The sequence below is a fragment of the Typopeltis vanoorti genome, chromosome 5 (genome assembly GCF_054136105.1).
Source record: "Typopeltis vanoorti isolate ZY-2024b chromosome 5, IOZ_Tvanoo_1.0, whole genome shotgun sequence".
In the NCBI taxonomy this organism is placed as follows: Eukaryota; Metazoa; Arthropoda; class Arachnida; order Uropygi; family Thelyphonidae; genus Typopeltis; species Typopeltis vanoorti.
Genome location: NC_143553.1, coordinates 106,565,367 through 106,582,216, shown reverse-complemented (window position 1 = coordinate 106,582,216; position 16,850 = coordinate 106,565,367). Strand labels below are relative to the sequence as shown.

Sequence of the window (16,850 nt, the reverse complement as noted above, 5' to 3'; positions counted from 1 at the left end):
CCCTCTGACATCTTAGAGAGATAAGGTGTCAATTAAGGGAATATCAAAGCTTACCAATATGTCTATCTTATTCAAGGGTTTACAAACATTATCCTCCGTGATCGCGCTACCTACATCCCGCTAGAACACGACCCCACAAAAACACAAGCTAAGAAACTAAAAATCTTACTCAAAAAAGTATCTTCCTGGCCCCTTGACGTCATGAAAAAACTTGAACCTTTCCGCCCCCCCCCCCCCGAATATACGGTTTACCAAAAATCCACAAACCCAATTCCCCACTCAGGCCTATAGTAGACGCCACCAATGCACCTTGCTATAGACTATCTAAACAGCTGGCCAACTCTCTGATCCCCCTCACCGGAAGGTCCTCTTCCTATATAAAAAACTCGACCCACTTTAAAGTCCTCGCAGAAAATTTAACCTTGAATAAGACAGACATATTGGTAAGCTTTAGCTCTCAAAAACCAACCAAATCTCAATAAATACAGTTGCATTAAGCTTCCGAAGATTTGGGAAACACTCATCACCAGAGTTCCCACCTTACATTCCAGGCCACCTACTACTGCCCTTAGAGGGCGCTCTACCTAGATAGGACTTTAGTGTCACCCACGTGGTTGGGCTTAGTATTGTTTGTTATTTGTGTATATGTTACATTAATTGTTTTTGTAATCCCCGTAGATGTCCTAGTGACTAGGACGAAATATAGGAAATATTAAATTCTATTTTAATTCTTTTTGAGTGTTGTAAAAAATCCATTAAGCCTCCAACATGAAGTAGCCCAGTTGTGAAGTGACTTCATGTGAAAACTTTGTTTGCTTACGCTTGGATAAAGGATGAAACAAGAATATAAGTTCTTGGCATCTTTATTTTATAGTATAACCAAGTGGGAAAAAACTTTCAACATCTATCTCTAATATGTGAAGTGATTAGCCTCTATATACAAGTAGCTCAGTCGTGAAGTGACTTTACATGCAAACTTTGCTTACATTTTTTACTTTGCTTGATTCTTAATCTCATCCTTGGATAAAGGATGAAACTAAGAATATAACTTCTTGGCATGTTTAATTTATTGTAATTTCATGTTTAATTTCAACAAGGTATGTGCTAAGTTCTTCAATAAATTTAACTTTCTTAAGTGCTTTTGGGACAATAACCTTATTCCTACCTGTGTAAAGATAAAACAACACTTCTTCTCCCCTCAAGCCCTCACAATATATACACAAAGCTGGTCTGTCTTTAATTAAGGAGCAAATACAAAATGCACATAGAATACTTAGCATAGTCAGGGCTACACCCATGCACAGGCACACAAGTCTCTAGCTGGAGCTCCCCAAAAAATTAGGATCAATTTAAGGGCCCCAAACAATAAGGGGGGGGGGGGTGCATGGAGAACTCTAGGCCCTTGGGCTGCCCTCATTGGAAAAAGTGTAAGTACAGCCTGAGCATAGTGAAAACAAAGTTTTGTGACCTCCATTTATAGCTTTCCAAGCTGTTGAGGCCTGATATTTGGGTGTTCTTAGAGTGTTTATCAGCCTAAACTGAACTTAGAATATTTAAAGAAAATAAGAAGAGTTTAATAAAGAAGTTTGACAAACTTGTAATGAAGAAGAATCTTCAGCAACTTTCATCACATAAGGTGATCCACAACTTTCAGACAATGAGATCAAAATTCTAAGAAAAAGGTTTAATTTTGCTATTTCTCCAGTAAAAATCTTATATGCACAGATAATGGCAAATATCGAATTTGCCATCAAAAAACTTCTGCCAGTTTAAGCAGATATGATTAGATTAGCAGCTGCCATCATACTTAAAAACACAAGCCTTTCAAGAAGCAATATCTCCAAAGGAGAAAAAGCAACTCTGAAAAATTTAAAACCAAATCAAAACATAGTAATAGTGAAAGCAGACAAGGGCAACGTTTTGGTGATCATTAACATAGAAGACTATAATAATAAACTGAGAAAATTGTTATCCAATACATTAATTTATTTGCCTATAGTAAAAAGTTTTATTTTTAATTGCAATTTTTTGCAATTAAAAATAACACTATAACTCTTCTAGAAAGCATTACAAGTTGGTCTATTGAAATTGTGTCCAAACTAAAAAAATTTTATCTACATACACCAAGACTCTATGAGCTACCTAAGGTCCATAAACCTAGCCATAAATTGTCCCACCTATAAAAGTAGCAAAACACTTGGCATCTGACTCATCAAACACATCAGCAAAACATCATCTTACATGAAAAACTCCACATGCTTTAAAAGCATTACACAAACATTCAATTAGAGGAGAACAATTGCTTGTGTTGTCCCTTTTTACAAATGTTCCAGTAGATACACTAATTCTCCTGTCCAAAAGTTATCCTCTTGACTAAAATAAAGATAAAGAGCCAAAAGGCTTCAGTCAACAATACAAAAATTATATAAATCAAGTGGATATTAAATCCAACATTATTTCAAAGCTGAATGTAGAAACTATGACAGTTTCATACGAAATTTGACCAGAGAGTTTATGGGAATACACTTGCCAGCATTTATGAGTTGCCCTAGCGTGCAGACCTTACAGAAGACACGATCGCTTGCCCAAGTGTCCATATATTCTCCTTCTACCGATCCATTTTGATAAGGTTTCACTGGCCTGACAGCTGTTTTGAACTGTTTGGTTCTTGTCAGAGATTGGTGTTTAAATAAAGGACCTCTCTAAAAATTAGGTGATTGCCTGGACCACTTCCTACGAGTGACTGAAAGATCATCCAACTGAGCATTGGTTCCACTCACTGACAGGTTCACATTTTGAGCCACTGAGCAGAATCGCTCATATTCCAGGGAAAAGCATCCACTGACAGAGCTCCACATGGGCCATGGCAGAAAACACTTTCCTCGGAGACTCAAATTGCTCTCGTAAGCAAACCCCCCCCCCCCCCCCCCCGAAATCTTAAGCCCCCTCTCACCAGAAGCTAGACTTGGAAGAAACCTTAAGAGAGCAAAAAAAAAAACTTTCATTCAGTACTAAGGAACTCAAAGTGTCAGAGAGGTGTATTTTTCATAAGTGAACTCTTGGTCAGTGCATAAAGTATTTACTAAAATAAAGAGCCAAAAGGCTTCAGTTCGGCAATGAAAAATCATATAAATCAAGTGGATATAAAATCCAGTATTATTTCAATGCCAAACTACTAAGCAAAATTTCTACCTGCCTAAGAGAAATCAAGGATTGCCTAGATATCTACAGGGATGTAGACACCTACAGCCAGTGTGGAACTCAGTATTTGGGACAGACAATACAAACTACTTTGGTCAGGAGAAAAGAACACAAAAAAATACATCTGGAATGGAGAACCAAAAAGCAGACTGTCTCAACATGCCATAGAGAAAGACCACTTCACAAAATGGAAGAAAGCCAAGATATTTTACAAATCTTGGTTCAAACCAGAGAGACTGTTCCTGGAAGTGGCACAAGTTCTACAAAACCAGGTTAACTGTAACAGAATGGATAGTATGATTTTAAACAGATTTTGATACATGGCCCTATCTACCCATCAGCATTAAAAATAGGAATCGCCACAAAAAGTGCCACTGTCACCCTCTATGCACATGACTGTCCTTGTTATCCAGGTCAGTTTAGTTTGTCTTCACTGATTGTGTAGTGTTAAATTGCCTCTGTTAATGCTAGCTAAAGTAAGCAAATATTGACTATAAATGATTAATTTAAGGTAGTATATTATTTGTTTACATTCCAGTTTGCATGTAGCTTTATGTTCCAGAAATTTTGACATGAATAAGCTTATAAAACATGTACAAAAAAGTTGGTAATAAATTGGATTTTTTTTATATACATCCTGCCGTGGGCACGGATGCTTGTGATTGTCTGTTGAAATACTAGTGGTGGTGGTGGTCGGTGGTAAATGGCGTTGGTGTGGTTTTGGTCAATTGGTGGATTGTGAGTGGTGGAAGCAGAGTTGTAGAGAAGATGCCCTCCCTCGATGAGCCTTTGGACTCCCTGGAGGCGACAAATAATAATAATAATAATAATAATAATATACAGTGTCCATATTATTATTAGTTTTTATATGTTTACTTTACATTTTCATTCTTAAGCAAACATGTGCACACATTGTCATTTGCATAATCTATTTTTGTTTGGTGGGTAAGTATTTTATATACAAAAAAGAAAGTATGGTTCATCCTTCTCAACAAAGTTTTACATAGACTCCATTTAGCACTAGAGTTTTCTTTACTAAAAATTAAGTTCCCTTAATTCTGATGGTGGACTGATGATTTTTGACAATTTTTCCTGTGGCTATGAGATGCTGATGATGAATGTGCAATTTGGTTCCACTTGTCCCAGGTACTCAGTACTTTGTTAACCCACTTCAATGTACTAGCAACATGAATACATATTATTTTGAACTTGAAATTAAGAAACAAAATACGTCGTTTTTTTGAATGTATACAGCTTTCATAGACTATTGCTTTGTGGAACAGAAAACCAACTGACACAAAAGATATTATGTATGTGTAGATTTGCACTATCCTAACATCAGGAAATATTAGCATGTCAGTGAAAAGAGACAAAACTGTTTGTTTCACCAAGCAGATCCTAACAGCAGAAACGTTTTGGGACTGTTGAAACATGCCTCTTAATGATTGCACGAGAGATTTAATTCAGCAGATTATCAGTAAAATTGTTGTAAGAATCTAATAAATAATTAAACTATCAATAATTATAAAGAAGCAGTTTGCATCCATATGCCAAATGTTTAGCAGAAGAATTTGAAGATTTCCATTCTTCTTCCTCTAGTCTTTCCTTTGGATGTCTAACAAATTGACTATGTTCTTAGCTTCCCTTACTTTGGACAAAGTAATTTTCATTTATTTTGTTCAAAGTAAATTATTTATTTAACGTATTATTCATTTCTGGACTTTTGTTAAGCTATAAGGTGAAAGCAAATTTTGTTTTTTAATGAACAGTGTATGCTTTTTAATACAGTTTTATTTATGACTTTTTAACGTAAAGATTAAAATAATAATGATACCGTAGGACTGAAAAATTTCTATCAGGATATACGGGAAATGACAGCATTTAGTTCAAGTGGATATCTTGAGAGCCATTTGTCTGTTATCATTTGGACATTAGATCCTGTAATTATTATGGTAAGATATAAACGTTTTTTGTTTTTTTTTAATCAATTGAATAATTGTAAATTTTATAGATTCATTTAGCAGATATTTTTCTCAACATATGTGAAACGCATATTTTGTCATTTGTCTGTTATCATTTTGACATTAGATCCTGTAATTATTATGGTAAGATGTAAAGGTTTTTTGTTTTTTTTTAATCAATTGAATAATTGTAAATTTTATAGATTCATTTAGCAGATATTTTTCCCAACATATGTGAAACACATATTTTGATGATAGTACTAAATGCTGATAAGATGGTAAGTTTGGATGATATATCACTGCTGCATCCAATTATATATTTGGTTTAATCCTTTATCCAAGTGTAAGCAAACAAAGTTTGTGCCTGAAATATTTTTCATGACTGGGGCAACACATGGTAAAGGTGGTATAAGTTCTCATCACTTGCCTTAGTAGTTCCCCATAATGCAAAGCACATCTCCTTGCAGACATGTATAATACTATGCATTAAGGGCCACTACTCAGACCGGTTTCGACCTTTATTGAAGTCTCATTAGTGAGAGCCAGACCCAGAGGTGGTGATACTAAGGTGGAAGTAATGGAGAAGTCATATTTACCTATACCAGTTGCCAAAAGGTATCACACCTTATTAAAATTCTCTTGATTAGAGATAAGTTGATGGAAGATTTTTCCTTTGGCTATGCTACCAATTATATATTTGGATTAATCCTTTATCCATGTGTAAGCAAACAAAGTTTGCACCTGAAGTATTTTCAGGACTGAAGCAACTCGTGGTAAAGGTAGTATAAGTTCTCATCACTTGCCTTAGTATCTCCCATAATGCAAAGCACATCTCCTTGCATTATACATGTCTGCAAGGAGATGTGCTTTGCATTATGGGAGATACTAAGGCAAGTGATGAGAACTTATACCACCTTTACCACGAGTTGTCCCAGTCCTGAAAATACTTCAGGCTCAAACTTTGTTTGCTTACACTTGGATAAAGGATTAAACCAAATATATAATTGAATATATAATTAAACTAAATATATAAAAATCCCATCAATATATCACTGCATCCTAGGGATTTAAAAACAGCTTTGCCATACCTTTTTAACATAGGTCTTGCATTAGGCCAAGTTTGAAAGGAGTGGAAATAGGTCAAAGTTATCGAGGAGAGTAAAATATTACAGGTATCATTTCTGGAAAAACTCCCATGTTACTTCTCTTAAAAACTATTATTTTTACAACTATTTTGCCTGCTTTTGTTTAGGAGTGCCCTGTTTTAATGTCATTGGCTTTTTACTCAAGACTTTTTAGGGATTGCAGATGTATTTAGAAACAAATATATGTATCATAATAGAACAAAATTCGCACATACCTTTTCTTGGACGTTCTTTCCTGTCTTCTTTCTGTGGTGTGCATACTTCTGCTGTTATGGTATTGAAAGGGGAGTAGGTGGTGCTTATGCAATGTGGGAGAATTAATTTGAAAAAATCCATTTTTTTGTATAATATATACACTCGGGTCTCTTTTTATGCATATCTTTTTTATGCAGTGAAGTTTTGAAGTTATGCGGTGCATATTTCATGCAAATTCGGGGTTTCCAGGTGTACATAATGAACAGTATGTTGCAGCACATTTTTTATGCTAATTTTTATTTTAAAGATTTAATTTGGCCTGATGGAGAGAAAAAAGAACCGATGAAAAACAATTTCTTTGGAAATGAAAATTGCAATTTTAGATCACTTAGCAAAAGGAGAGGGATCTACGGTGATTGATAAACATTTTAATTTAGGGAAATATACTATAAGAGCAATTAAAAAGATTGAAGTCGCAATAAGAAAATCTGTCATTTTTGGCACAATTGGTGCCAAATTATCATCGAACTCAAGAGAAGCTTTATTAGAAAAAAACGGAACGAGCGCTCGTAATTTGGATTGAAGAATTCCTATAAGTGGTTATTTAATTAAACAAAAAAGCTCTTTAGTTTTATGAAGAGATGAAACAACTTCCGCTTCCCAGGCTGATAAAGAATTTTTGGCTAGCAAAGGAGAGCTAACTGGATTTTTAAAAAGGAATGCACTTCATAACGTGAAGATTACTGGTGAGGTTGCAGCAGCAGATGAAGAAGCAGCCAAAAATTTTCAAGAGAAGTTAGCCAAAATTATTGAAGATGGTGGATATTGTCCTGTTCAAGTGTTTAATTCTGATGAAACAAGATTGTTTTGTTAGAAAATGCCTAATCGAACTTACATCTGAGAAAAAAGTTAATCAAACTTAATTCTGAGAAAAAAGCAAGTGGGTTTAAAGCAAGCAAAGATGCATTGCTACTAAGTAACATTGTTACTTAGTAGCAATGCATCAGGGGATCGAATGTTGAAACTCCCTCCTAGTAAATCTATCTCTAAGACCACGTGCTCTAAAAGGCAAATCTAAAACAGCTGGGGTATATTGGATGGCTAATACAAAGGCCTCGGTAACAACTGCTGTATTTACTGAATGGCAATAATTGCTTTGTACCAGAAGTGGAAACATATATGAAACAAAAAAGCTGTCGATTTTAAAGTTTTATTAATTATTGACAATGCAGTCATCTGCAATTAGAACATCCAAATGTGCACATAGTGTTTTCCCCATCCAATACAATGCATTATTCAGCCATTAGATCAACATAATTGCTACTTTTAAAAATTATTACGTTAAGCACACTTTTCAATTTATATTGGATAAATTAGAAAATGAATCATTAACAGTAACTGACTTTTGGAAAAAATTTTCTATTTTGGACTGTTTAAATCATGTTGCATCTGTTATCGCTGAAATAAGACCACAAACTTTAAATGCCTGCTGGAAAGTAACTTGGCCTGGATATGTTGCAAACAGTGCAACCATTCAAACATCTACGTTATCAGCTGAAATCATTACTTTGGCACATGAAATTGGTGGAGAAGGTTTTGATACATTTAGCCAGAATGACGTAGACGAATTGCTTGTGGATAATGCCTTAAGTGACAATGATATTATTGGATATTGATTAACTTTAGATAGCGTCGAAGATCCAGAAAACGATAGTCAAGCAGAAGAAAAACCTGTTCCCCTCACTGCAAATATAATTTGAGAAGGTCTTGAATTGTGCAGTGAATTGGAAAATCATTTTCTTGTTAATGACACAAATTCTGAACGAGCCTTTAAATTCCAATGTGAGCTGAAGAACTGTATTTCTGGATATCGAGAGCTGTATAAAAAATTAGTAAAATCATCATTGCAAAGTTTAATCACTGATTACATTGTCAGAAGAAAAAAAATCAGCACCGAACGAGGGTGAAGCTACCTCTGTTTGTGAAGAAACATTGCCTTTACCTTAGAGATCTGATGCACTGACTATCTCTCTCTCTTCTGGTGATGAAAGTGATTTCGCATGAGTTCACAAACATTGCCGAATATTGTCTAATAGCAACGATAATTCTGATGAAAAAATGTAAAAAAATATGTTACTTTTCAATAAAATTAAACGAATAAAGCTTTAAAACAAATTTAGGCATTCTTATTTTTCTGAATTTTTATAAACTTTTTATGCGATTTTAGGTTTATTAATTCATTGCTTCGGTTTTATGCAGTTTTAGAAAATTATGGAATGTATCCCTAATTTTTCAACATAAGTTAGGTCTTTTTTGTGCAATTTTTTATATGCTGTTTTCTGTGGAAAGTATCTGCTGCATAAAAAGAGACCTGACTGTATATATTATTTTTTAAGGGTGGGCAGAGTGCTTTTTTTGTAGGGTGGGAAAAAGATGGAAAAGGGGGGTGAAAATAGCAACTGTATTTTAGAGGAAGGGGAAGGGTTATGCGAAAGGGTTGATGGGGTGCGAGCCATTTCGACCATGTAGGTCGTCATCTGAACTCATGGAGGAAGTGGATGCTATGTCGTCTCAGCTTGGTGTTTCTGCCTTTGAAGTGTTTGTGTTATCGTCTATTGGTCGACATTAAAACAGGGGCACTCCTAAACAAAAGCAGGCAAAATTGCTGTAAAAATAATAAATAAAATATTACATTGTGTTAAGAAAGGTAGTTAGTGTGTTGTCCAGAGATGATAGTGATGAGTTGAGATAGCAAGTCAAAATCATGAATGCATGCTAACAGAGCTGTATGGTGAACAGGGGAATGCATTTTATGAATATGTGGATGAATTTGGGTAATGATGGATGAAACTCTATAAGAGAGAGATGAACTGCATTTAAATGGCTTTGGTGTAAGTCAGCTGAAGAGACTTCTGCAGCAAGGAAGAGTAATGACTACAGTGGATAGAAGATCAAAGAAAGTGATGTGGAGGAGAAGGAAAGTAGGGCAGGAGAGCTTGTGAATGGAGAAGTGAGCAGCATGAGTGAAGGGAACAAGAGCATGAGCACAAGACAGACAGGGAAACAGGCGGCATCAAAGTGGATAGGGGAACATTCTGTGAGAAGAGTGGATGCTGGAGCAGAAGTAACAGTGTGAGTAGACAAGAAAGTATTAAGATTGGCCTGTAATGTTACAGGATGTGCAACTTCTTATAGAAGCAGAAATAAGCTGTTATATTTGTTTATGAATGTCTGACATATCTTTCATAGTGAAGAATTGATGGAGACACAACACACGCCCTAGAATAATTACTTTACTTAACATTAGGAAAGTAAGATACACGCTACATGACACTGCACTATACAAAGGTAAATGAATCTAGATGCTTATTAATCTTTTAACCTAGCCTGACCTCTTGTGGAAAATAAAATAAAATAAAAAATTACAAGTAAATTAAAAATAGAACTATATTAAACATTTTTAAAATCCTCTCACATTGAGGTTTTCTTCTGAGCCTGTTCTAGTTGTTATAAGGGTTGCAGATGGGTCCTCCACATTTTAGTTCAGATTTGGATGATGTTTTAGCATTTCATAAGCTTCTCTGAATTTTCTCTCAAAACAGGTTTTGGTGTGGTGTAGGGACTTGGTGCCTTTCCAGTCAATTCTGTGGCCTGAAATATCTGAAATAAGGGGAACAGAATTGTTGTATTGATCATGTTTATTTGTTTAGACATGATTGGATGAGGATGCCATGCTGACAGGAATAGAGGTGGAGAGATTATGATGTTTTTCATGAAGAACAGTAAGGAAAAAAAAAGTGAAGGATACCTGTCGATAATAGAGGAGTTATGCTCATGCAAGGAGAAAATAATGATAATGGTTTTGAGTCAGTATAGTGTGAGGTAGAGGTGGATAGGATGAAATATTTTATGTTGCTAGATGCCTAGTAATGCAGAGGGCAGTGAGAAGGAAAGTAATAAGCAAATTAGCCTGGCAAATAAGAACAGAGTGATCATTTTGGGTATTAATTACTGTAATATAAATTAGAATTAATGTATACTAATGTATTATATGTATGTATTATACTAATGAATTAATGTATACATGTATACTAATGCCAGGAGTATTAGGAACAAGAAGGAAGACTTTTTGGTCTTGATTGGCTCTTCCTGGCCACAGGTTATTGGCATTAGTGAAACATGGCTGACGAAAGATGATATAGTTAGTGGGATAGAATGTGTAGGTTATAGTGTGTTTAGGAGGGACAGAGAGAATAAAATGGGGGGGAGGGGTGTTATTGATGATAGCTGCAACCAAGGAAAATTGAAGTTGTATTGCAGGATAGTGAAAGGAGCTCATTTGAGGCCATTTGGTGGAGATTGAGACTGGCAGAATAAAATATAAAGTTGGGTGCTGCTATAGACCAGGTGATGGAATAGATGGTGGAGATAGTATGCATAAACAAATTGATGACATGAGTGGAGGGAGGGTAATTATTATGGGGGATTTTAATTATGGTAACATTGATTGGAAGGAGGAGAGGACACATGTGAGGAAGGAAATGGATTTTATTCAATTATTAAGGGATAACTATCTGAAACAGCATGTAATTGAAAATACTAGGGGTGTGAGAGTGCTTGACCTGGTAATAGCATCTCACAATTTCACTGTAATGAATATGACCATGTTGCCACCTATTGGTGAGAGTGATCATAAGGTCATAAGTGATCATGACCTGGGAGGTGGCTAAAGGTGTGGAATTTTTGATTAAGACAGGGTACATGTGGAATTACCGTGCTGGCAAGTATGACAAGCTTAGGAGATTAATTGGATCAGTGCCATGGCATGTACAGCTGCAAGGGCTGGACGTCGATAGAGCATGGGAAGTGGTCAAGGAGCATTTACAGGAGGTTATGGCTGATTGTATACCTAGGGTCCGAATAGTAAAACAAGTAGGGGTTAAATGGATGAATAACACCATTAAGCTTGAGCTGCAAAAAAAGAAACAAATGTGGAGGGAATTTAAAGAAAGGGGTGACCTGCAGGCACACGAACGGTATAAAGTACAGGCCAGAAGGGTAACGAGTGTGGTAAAAACAGCAAAAGCCGATTATGAAAGGAAACTAGCTATGCAAGCAAAAGAGAATCCCAAACAGTTCTTTCAATATGCTGCAAGCAAGAAAAAAACTGTACATGGCAAAATGATTTTAAGGAATGACAATGGTAAGGAGGTCACTGAACTAGTCGATATAGTGGAGTTACTGAGCACGCACTTTGCAAAAGTATATCATCCAGGTGGAAACATTGAAAAAATGAAGGAGCCATTTGTTTATACGGGAATTGTGATGAATGAAGTGGAGGTGAATAGTCTATGACAGAACCTTAATGTGAATACATCTGTGGGATTGGATGATATACCAGCATGGGTCTTGCATGAAGCGGCTAAGGAATTATCAGTGCCCTTTACCATGTTGTTTAATCTGAGTCTCGGGTCTGGTTTAGTCCCAAAAGCGTGGAAAAAGGGGGAAAATAGTTTCACTGCATAAAGGAGGATCCAAGACTATGGTGGCAAATTACCGACCGATCAGCATATCAGGAGTTGTTGTCAAGGTCTTGGAGAAAGTAGTCAAGAGAAAAATACAGGAATGGATTGATGAAAATGAGAAACTGTACAGTGGACAGCATGGCTTTGTAAAGGGTAGATCATGCCTGAGTAACTTGCTCAAGTTTTATAACAAGGTGATGGCTGAACTGGATAAGGGAAATGGCTTTACAGTGATTTTACTGGACCTTGCCAAGGCCTTTGACAGGATACCATATGGAACTCTAGTCAGTAAACTGGAGCAGATGGGGATGGATATAGGGTTAGTGGGATGGATAGGAGGGTGGTTTATGGAGAGATATCAAAGAGTGGTTTATTCAGGAGTGGAGTCCAAAAGATGGCCTGTGACTAGTGGGGTGCCACAGGGTTCTGTTCTTGGACCACTGCTGTTTAATCTGTTCATTAACGATATAGGGAAAGATCTAAGTGGAACAGTTCATTTGTTCGCTGATGATGCAAAGTTGGGGAGGGCGATAGTGAATGCAAAAGATGTTAAAGTCTTGCAGGATGACTTACATAGATTGGAGTTCTGGGCTAAGGAGAATGGATGTCAATTTAATGTGACAAAATGTAAGGTTATGCATTTTGGGGTGAAAAGATTAGCAGCAGTATACCACATGGGTGGAACTGTACTCCAAGAGATTGATGAGGCCAGGGACTTGGGAGTGTTGGTGGATAGGCAGATGAAGTTTAGGGGGCACATTGCGAAAGTAGCTAAATCAGCTCATCAACTCACTTGGTTGTTGAAAAATACCTTAACGAGCAGAGACAAGCAAGTTATTGTACTTGTGTACTGAGCCTTAATAAGACCTCATCTTGACTACTGTGCCCAGATTTGGTCACCTTGGTTCCTTCTTGATGGGGAGGAGGTGGAGAGGATCCAGAGGCGAGTGACTAAGATGATAGCAGGTCTATGGAATGAACCATATGAGAACAGCTTGAAGATTTGTGGGTTGCAGAAACTGGTTGATAGGCGGAAAAGGGGAGATATGATTGAGACATTCAAATTGCTAAAAGGATTCTATAACATTAATTCAGAGGATATTTTTGAAATCAGGACTGGTGGTGGGAGAACTAGGGGACACCTATGGAAGCTGGGCAAGAGTGTGGTTAGCAGTGGTGTTAGAGCTGGGTTCTTTACTTTTAGAGTGGTAAATGAGTGGAATAAGCTGCCTGAGTCTGTTGTGGGTGCTATGACAGTGAGCGAGTTCAAGGCAAGGTATGATAGATACTGTGAGAATGTTGTATAGTTATGTGGACATGATGTTTAGGGCCTCCCTCGATGAGTCTAAGGAGGATTGATGAGGACTCCCTGGAGTAGCCCGAAAATAATAATAATAATAATTAAAAGATGGCATTTGGAGGCAATTTGTCAAGTTTTTGAGAGAACTATTTTGGGCAGTTATCTCTCAAAAACATAAAAGAAAGCATACGAGGATTGAGGGCTTGGATTTGATCATCTCATCAGAGGCTAATATTATAAGTAGGGTTGCCACCTGTCCTGAATTAGTTGGGACATTCTGAATTTTAAGAAAATTTTCAGCATTCCGATCTACACCTAAGCAGGACAACTTATATGGCGAGACACCAAATTATCCCAAAGAGTTACAAAATATGCTAAAAAAATTCTTAGTGAGCGTTAGTGACATTTGTAAATTTGTATCCATAATGTGTATACCATGCAAAAATAGCTGTGTTTTGGAGGTCTCATTGTTCAAATTCTGCTCAGATAACATAGATTCCCATAGATTGTAATGCGCATTGTGATTCGATTAACTTATAATCTTTACTTGTAATATGAAATAAGCATGCTCATCGCCTATATGTGTTTATGTGATTTATCACCATAATTATTGTATGCTATGTTGGCAGCAGTGAAATCACTGCCAGTGATGTTATACATTATCATAGCCTTCTAGAATCTAGATACATATGCCATATGACTCATATGACTTTGCTCAATGTCAACAAATGAACACTACGAGGTGGTTGTTTTTTATGTCGAGTTTGACTTGAATTTTCATTCTTTAAAGGAGAAGTTGTAACATTTTTTTTCAGAGGAAGAGGTAAGTTATTATTATGATCGATGATTGAGAGGTAGCGTGTTCTTAAGTTTTGTGAGCTACTACTATTGTTTTTCATTGTTTTTTTCAGAATTGCTTTCCGTACAACCTTAGTCACCGATAGTGAACTGGAGTATTGCACAACATTAGTTTCATGATGTCTAGTTCCTCAAGTGACAGTGAAAAAGAGAAGAAAAGCAAAAAAATGAAGCTTTGTGTGTATACAGAAGTGTTTGGGAAGGGAAATATCCATGGTTGAAGCCATGTGGAACAAACTCTTTTAAAGCATTCTGTAATATTTGCTTCTGTGAATTCAGTATTGCACATGGCAGACAAAATGATGTTAAAAAACATTCAAACAGTGATATCCACACAAAGAAAGAGAACAGTAGCAAACAGGGAATGAAATTAGAAAGTTTTTTCATATCATCCGAAATGGAAAGAAAATCAGTAACAGCTGCAGAATTAAATTTGGTTTATCAAACAGTGAAGATAATTTATCATATTCAAGTATGGATGGTGCCAATAAAATGTGTCATGTTATATTTAATGACTTTGAAATTGCATTAAAGGTTCAATGTGGTAGGACAAAGGCTGAAATGCTTGTCTGAAATGTAATGGCCCCTGAAATCAGTCTCCGAGTTACCAGAGATCTAAAAAAAGTAGGTTACTTTTCTGTAGCTGCTGATGCAAGTAATGACAGAAAGTTGTGGACTCTGTGTGTGTGTGTGTGTGTGTGTGTGTGTGTGTGTGTGTGTGTGTGTGTGTGTGTGTGTGTAAGATATTTCACAGCTGAAAAGGGCACTGAATGTAAGGTTCTTGATTTTTATGAGAATCCAGAAGAGACTTCAGATTCAGTTTTTTTAAATATCAAAAGTAGGTTTCAAGTGCATTTTCTGAGCCTAGACAATGTCACAAGCTACAGCACAGACAATGCCATTGTTAATTTTGGGAAGAAACATTCAGTGTATCAGTTATTATCTAAGCTAAATAACAAAGTTTACAACCACTTTTCTTGTTCTGCCAAAAGGAGAGAAGAGTTGCAGAGTTATTTTGAGTTTGTTGATTTAGAATGGCAAGAGGTTCTGAGGCATCATAGCAAAGGTGGGGCAAGCTACCAATACTCCTATCCCAGTATCTCCCATAATGCAAAACACATCTCCTTGTGGATATGTATACTGTTCTGCATTAAGGGATTGGCCACTACCCAGACTAGTTTCAACCTTTATTGAGGTCTCTTCAGTGGGAGCCAGGCCCAGAGTTGGAGATATCAGGCAGAAACAGTAGCAAGGTCATCTTTACCTATAGGAGTTGCCCAAAGGTTTGCCAGAACTCAATAAAGGTTGAAACTAGTCTGGGTAGTGGCCAATCCTTTAATGCAGAACAGTATACATATCCACAAGGAGATGTGTTTTGCATTATGGGAGATACTGGGATAGGAGTGTTGGTATCTTGCCCCACCTTTGCTATGAGTTGCCTGGTTTGTACTACTTACCAAGGTAAGATAGTACAACACTATATTCAGTCCTGAAGATATTTTCAGGCACAAACTTTGTTTGCTCTCACTGGGATAAAGGATTAAACTAAATTTATTATATTCTAACCTAGTGAAAAATAAACTTTCATCATCTTTCTCTAAATCCAGAGTAATTTAATGAAAAAAAAAGGTGGCAAACCTTTTGGCAACTCCTATAGGTAAAGATGACCTTGCTACTGTTTCTGCCTGGTATCTCCAACTCTGGGCCTGGCTCCCACTGAAGAGACCTCAATAAAGGTCGAAAGTAGCCTGGGTAGTGGCCAATCCCTTAATGCAGAATAGTATACATATCCACAAGGAGATGTGTTTTGCGTAATGGGAGATACTGGAATAGGAGTGTTGGTAGCTTGCCCCACCTTTGCTACGAGTTGCCTGGTGTTGTACTACTTACCATGGTAAGATAGTACAACACTATATTCAGTCCTGAAGATATTTTCAGGTGCAAACTTTGTTTGCTCTCACTGGGATAAAGGATTAAACTAAATTTATTATTCATGACTTATTTTTTACGGTATTAACAACACCACACACTTTTATCAACAAAGATGTTTTATTAACGCTTATATTTCGCTGATTTTCAACTCAGCATCATCAGAGCACAACACACTTGGAAACGCGACAGTGAGTGAGTGAAACAATATAATTGCACAAGACAAAAGATCTAAAGTCCTATTTTTGGCACCTTCTAACGAAAAAAAAAAAAAAATTATCCAGGAGTTTTTCTTAGGATAACCTTCTCCCAAATTTTTAGCAAATTAATGCAACCATATTTGTGAAGGTTGGGAGAATTCTTCAAAGCCATTGCTGACTCAAAAAATAATCTTTCAGATCTATAACGACTCCTAAATAGCACATTTGTTTTCCTCCATCTAATCCTGTGTGAAGGAGTGTCCAAAGCGTGGTCTGCTAGTCCCGACTTGCCATAGTAATAATAGCGAATGTATCTTTCATGTTCTTCCAGGCGGATGTTCACTGATCTTCCTGTTTGCCCATAATAGGCCAAGTCACAGTCGCACGGAACTTCATACACTCCTGGGTGTGCTAAATGGCGAAGTTTATCCTTGGGCGAGCGGATCAGAGATGCCAGCTTGACATGAGGTTTGAAAGTGGCACGAAGGCCATGTTTCAACAATACTTTGGCTATCTTTTCCGATGTACCTCTGATA

General features: G+C 36.7%; 1 protein-coding gene across 5 annotated transcripts in view; it reads left to right on the top strand.

Moving 5' to 3' along the window:
* LOC150106709 (sodium- and chloride-dependent glycine transporter 2-like) overlaps nucleotides 1–16,850 on the top strand; it is a 626,004-nt gene that overhangs the window by 495,671 nt on the left and 113,483 nt on the right. For all 5 annotated transcript variants that reach the window (XM_090393293.1, XM_090393295.1, XM_090393296.1 and 2 more), the window contains one exon: nucleotides 5,041–5,153. In XM_090393293.1, coding sequence (XP_090249419.1) covers nucleotides 5,041–5,153 — 113 coding nt within the window. The remainder of the gene's footprint in view (nucleotides 1–5,040; nucleotides 5,154–16,850) is intronic.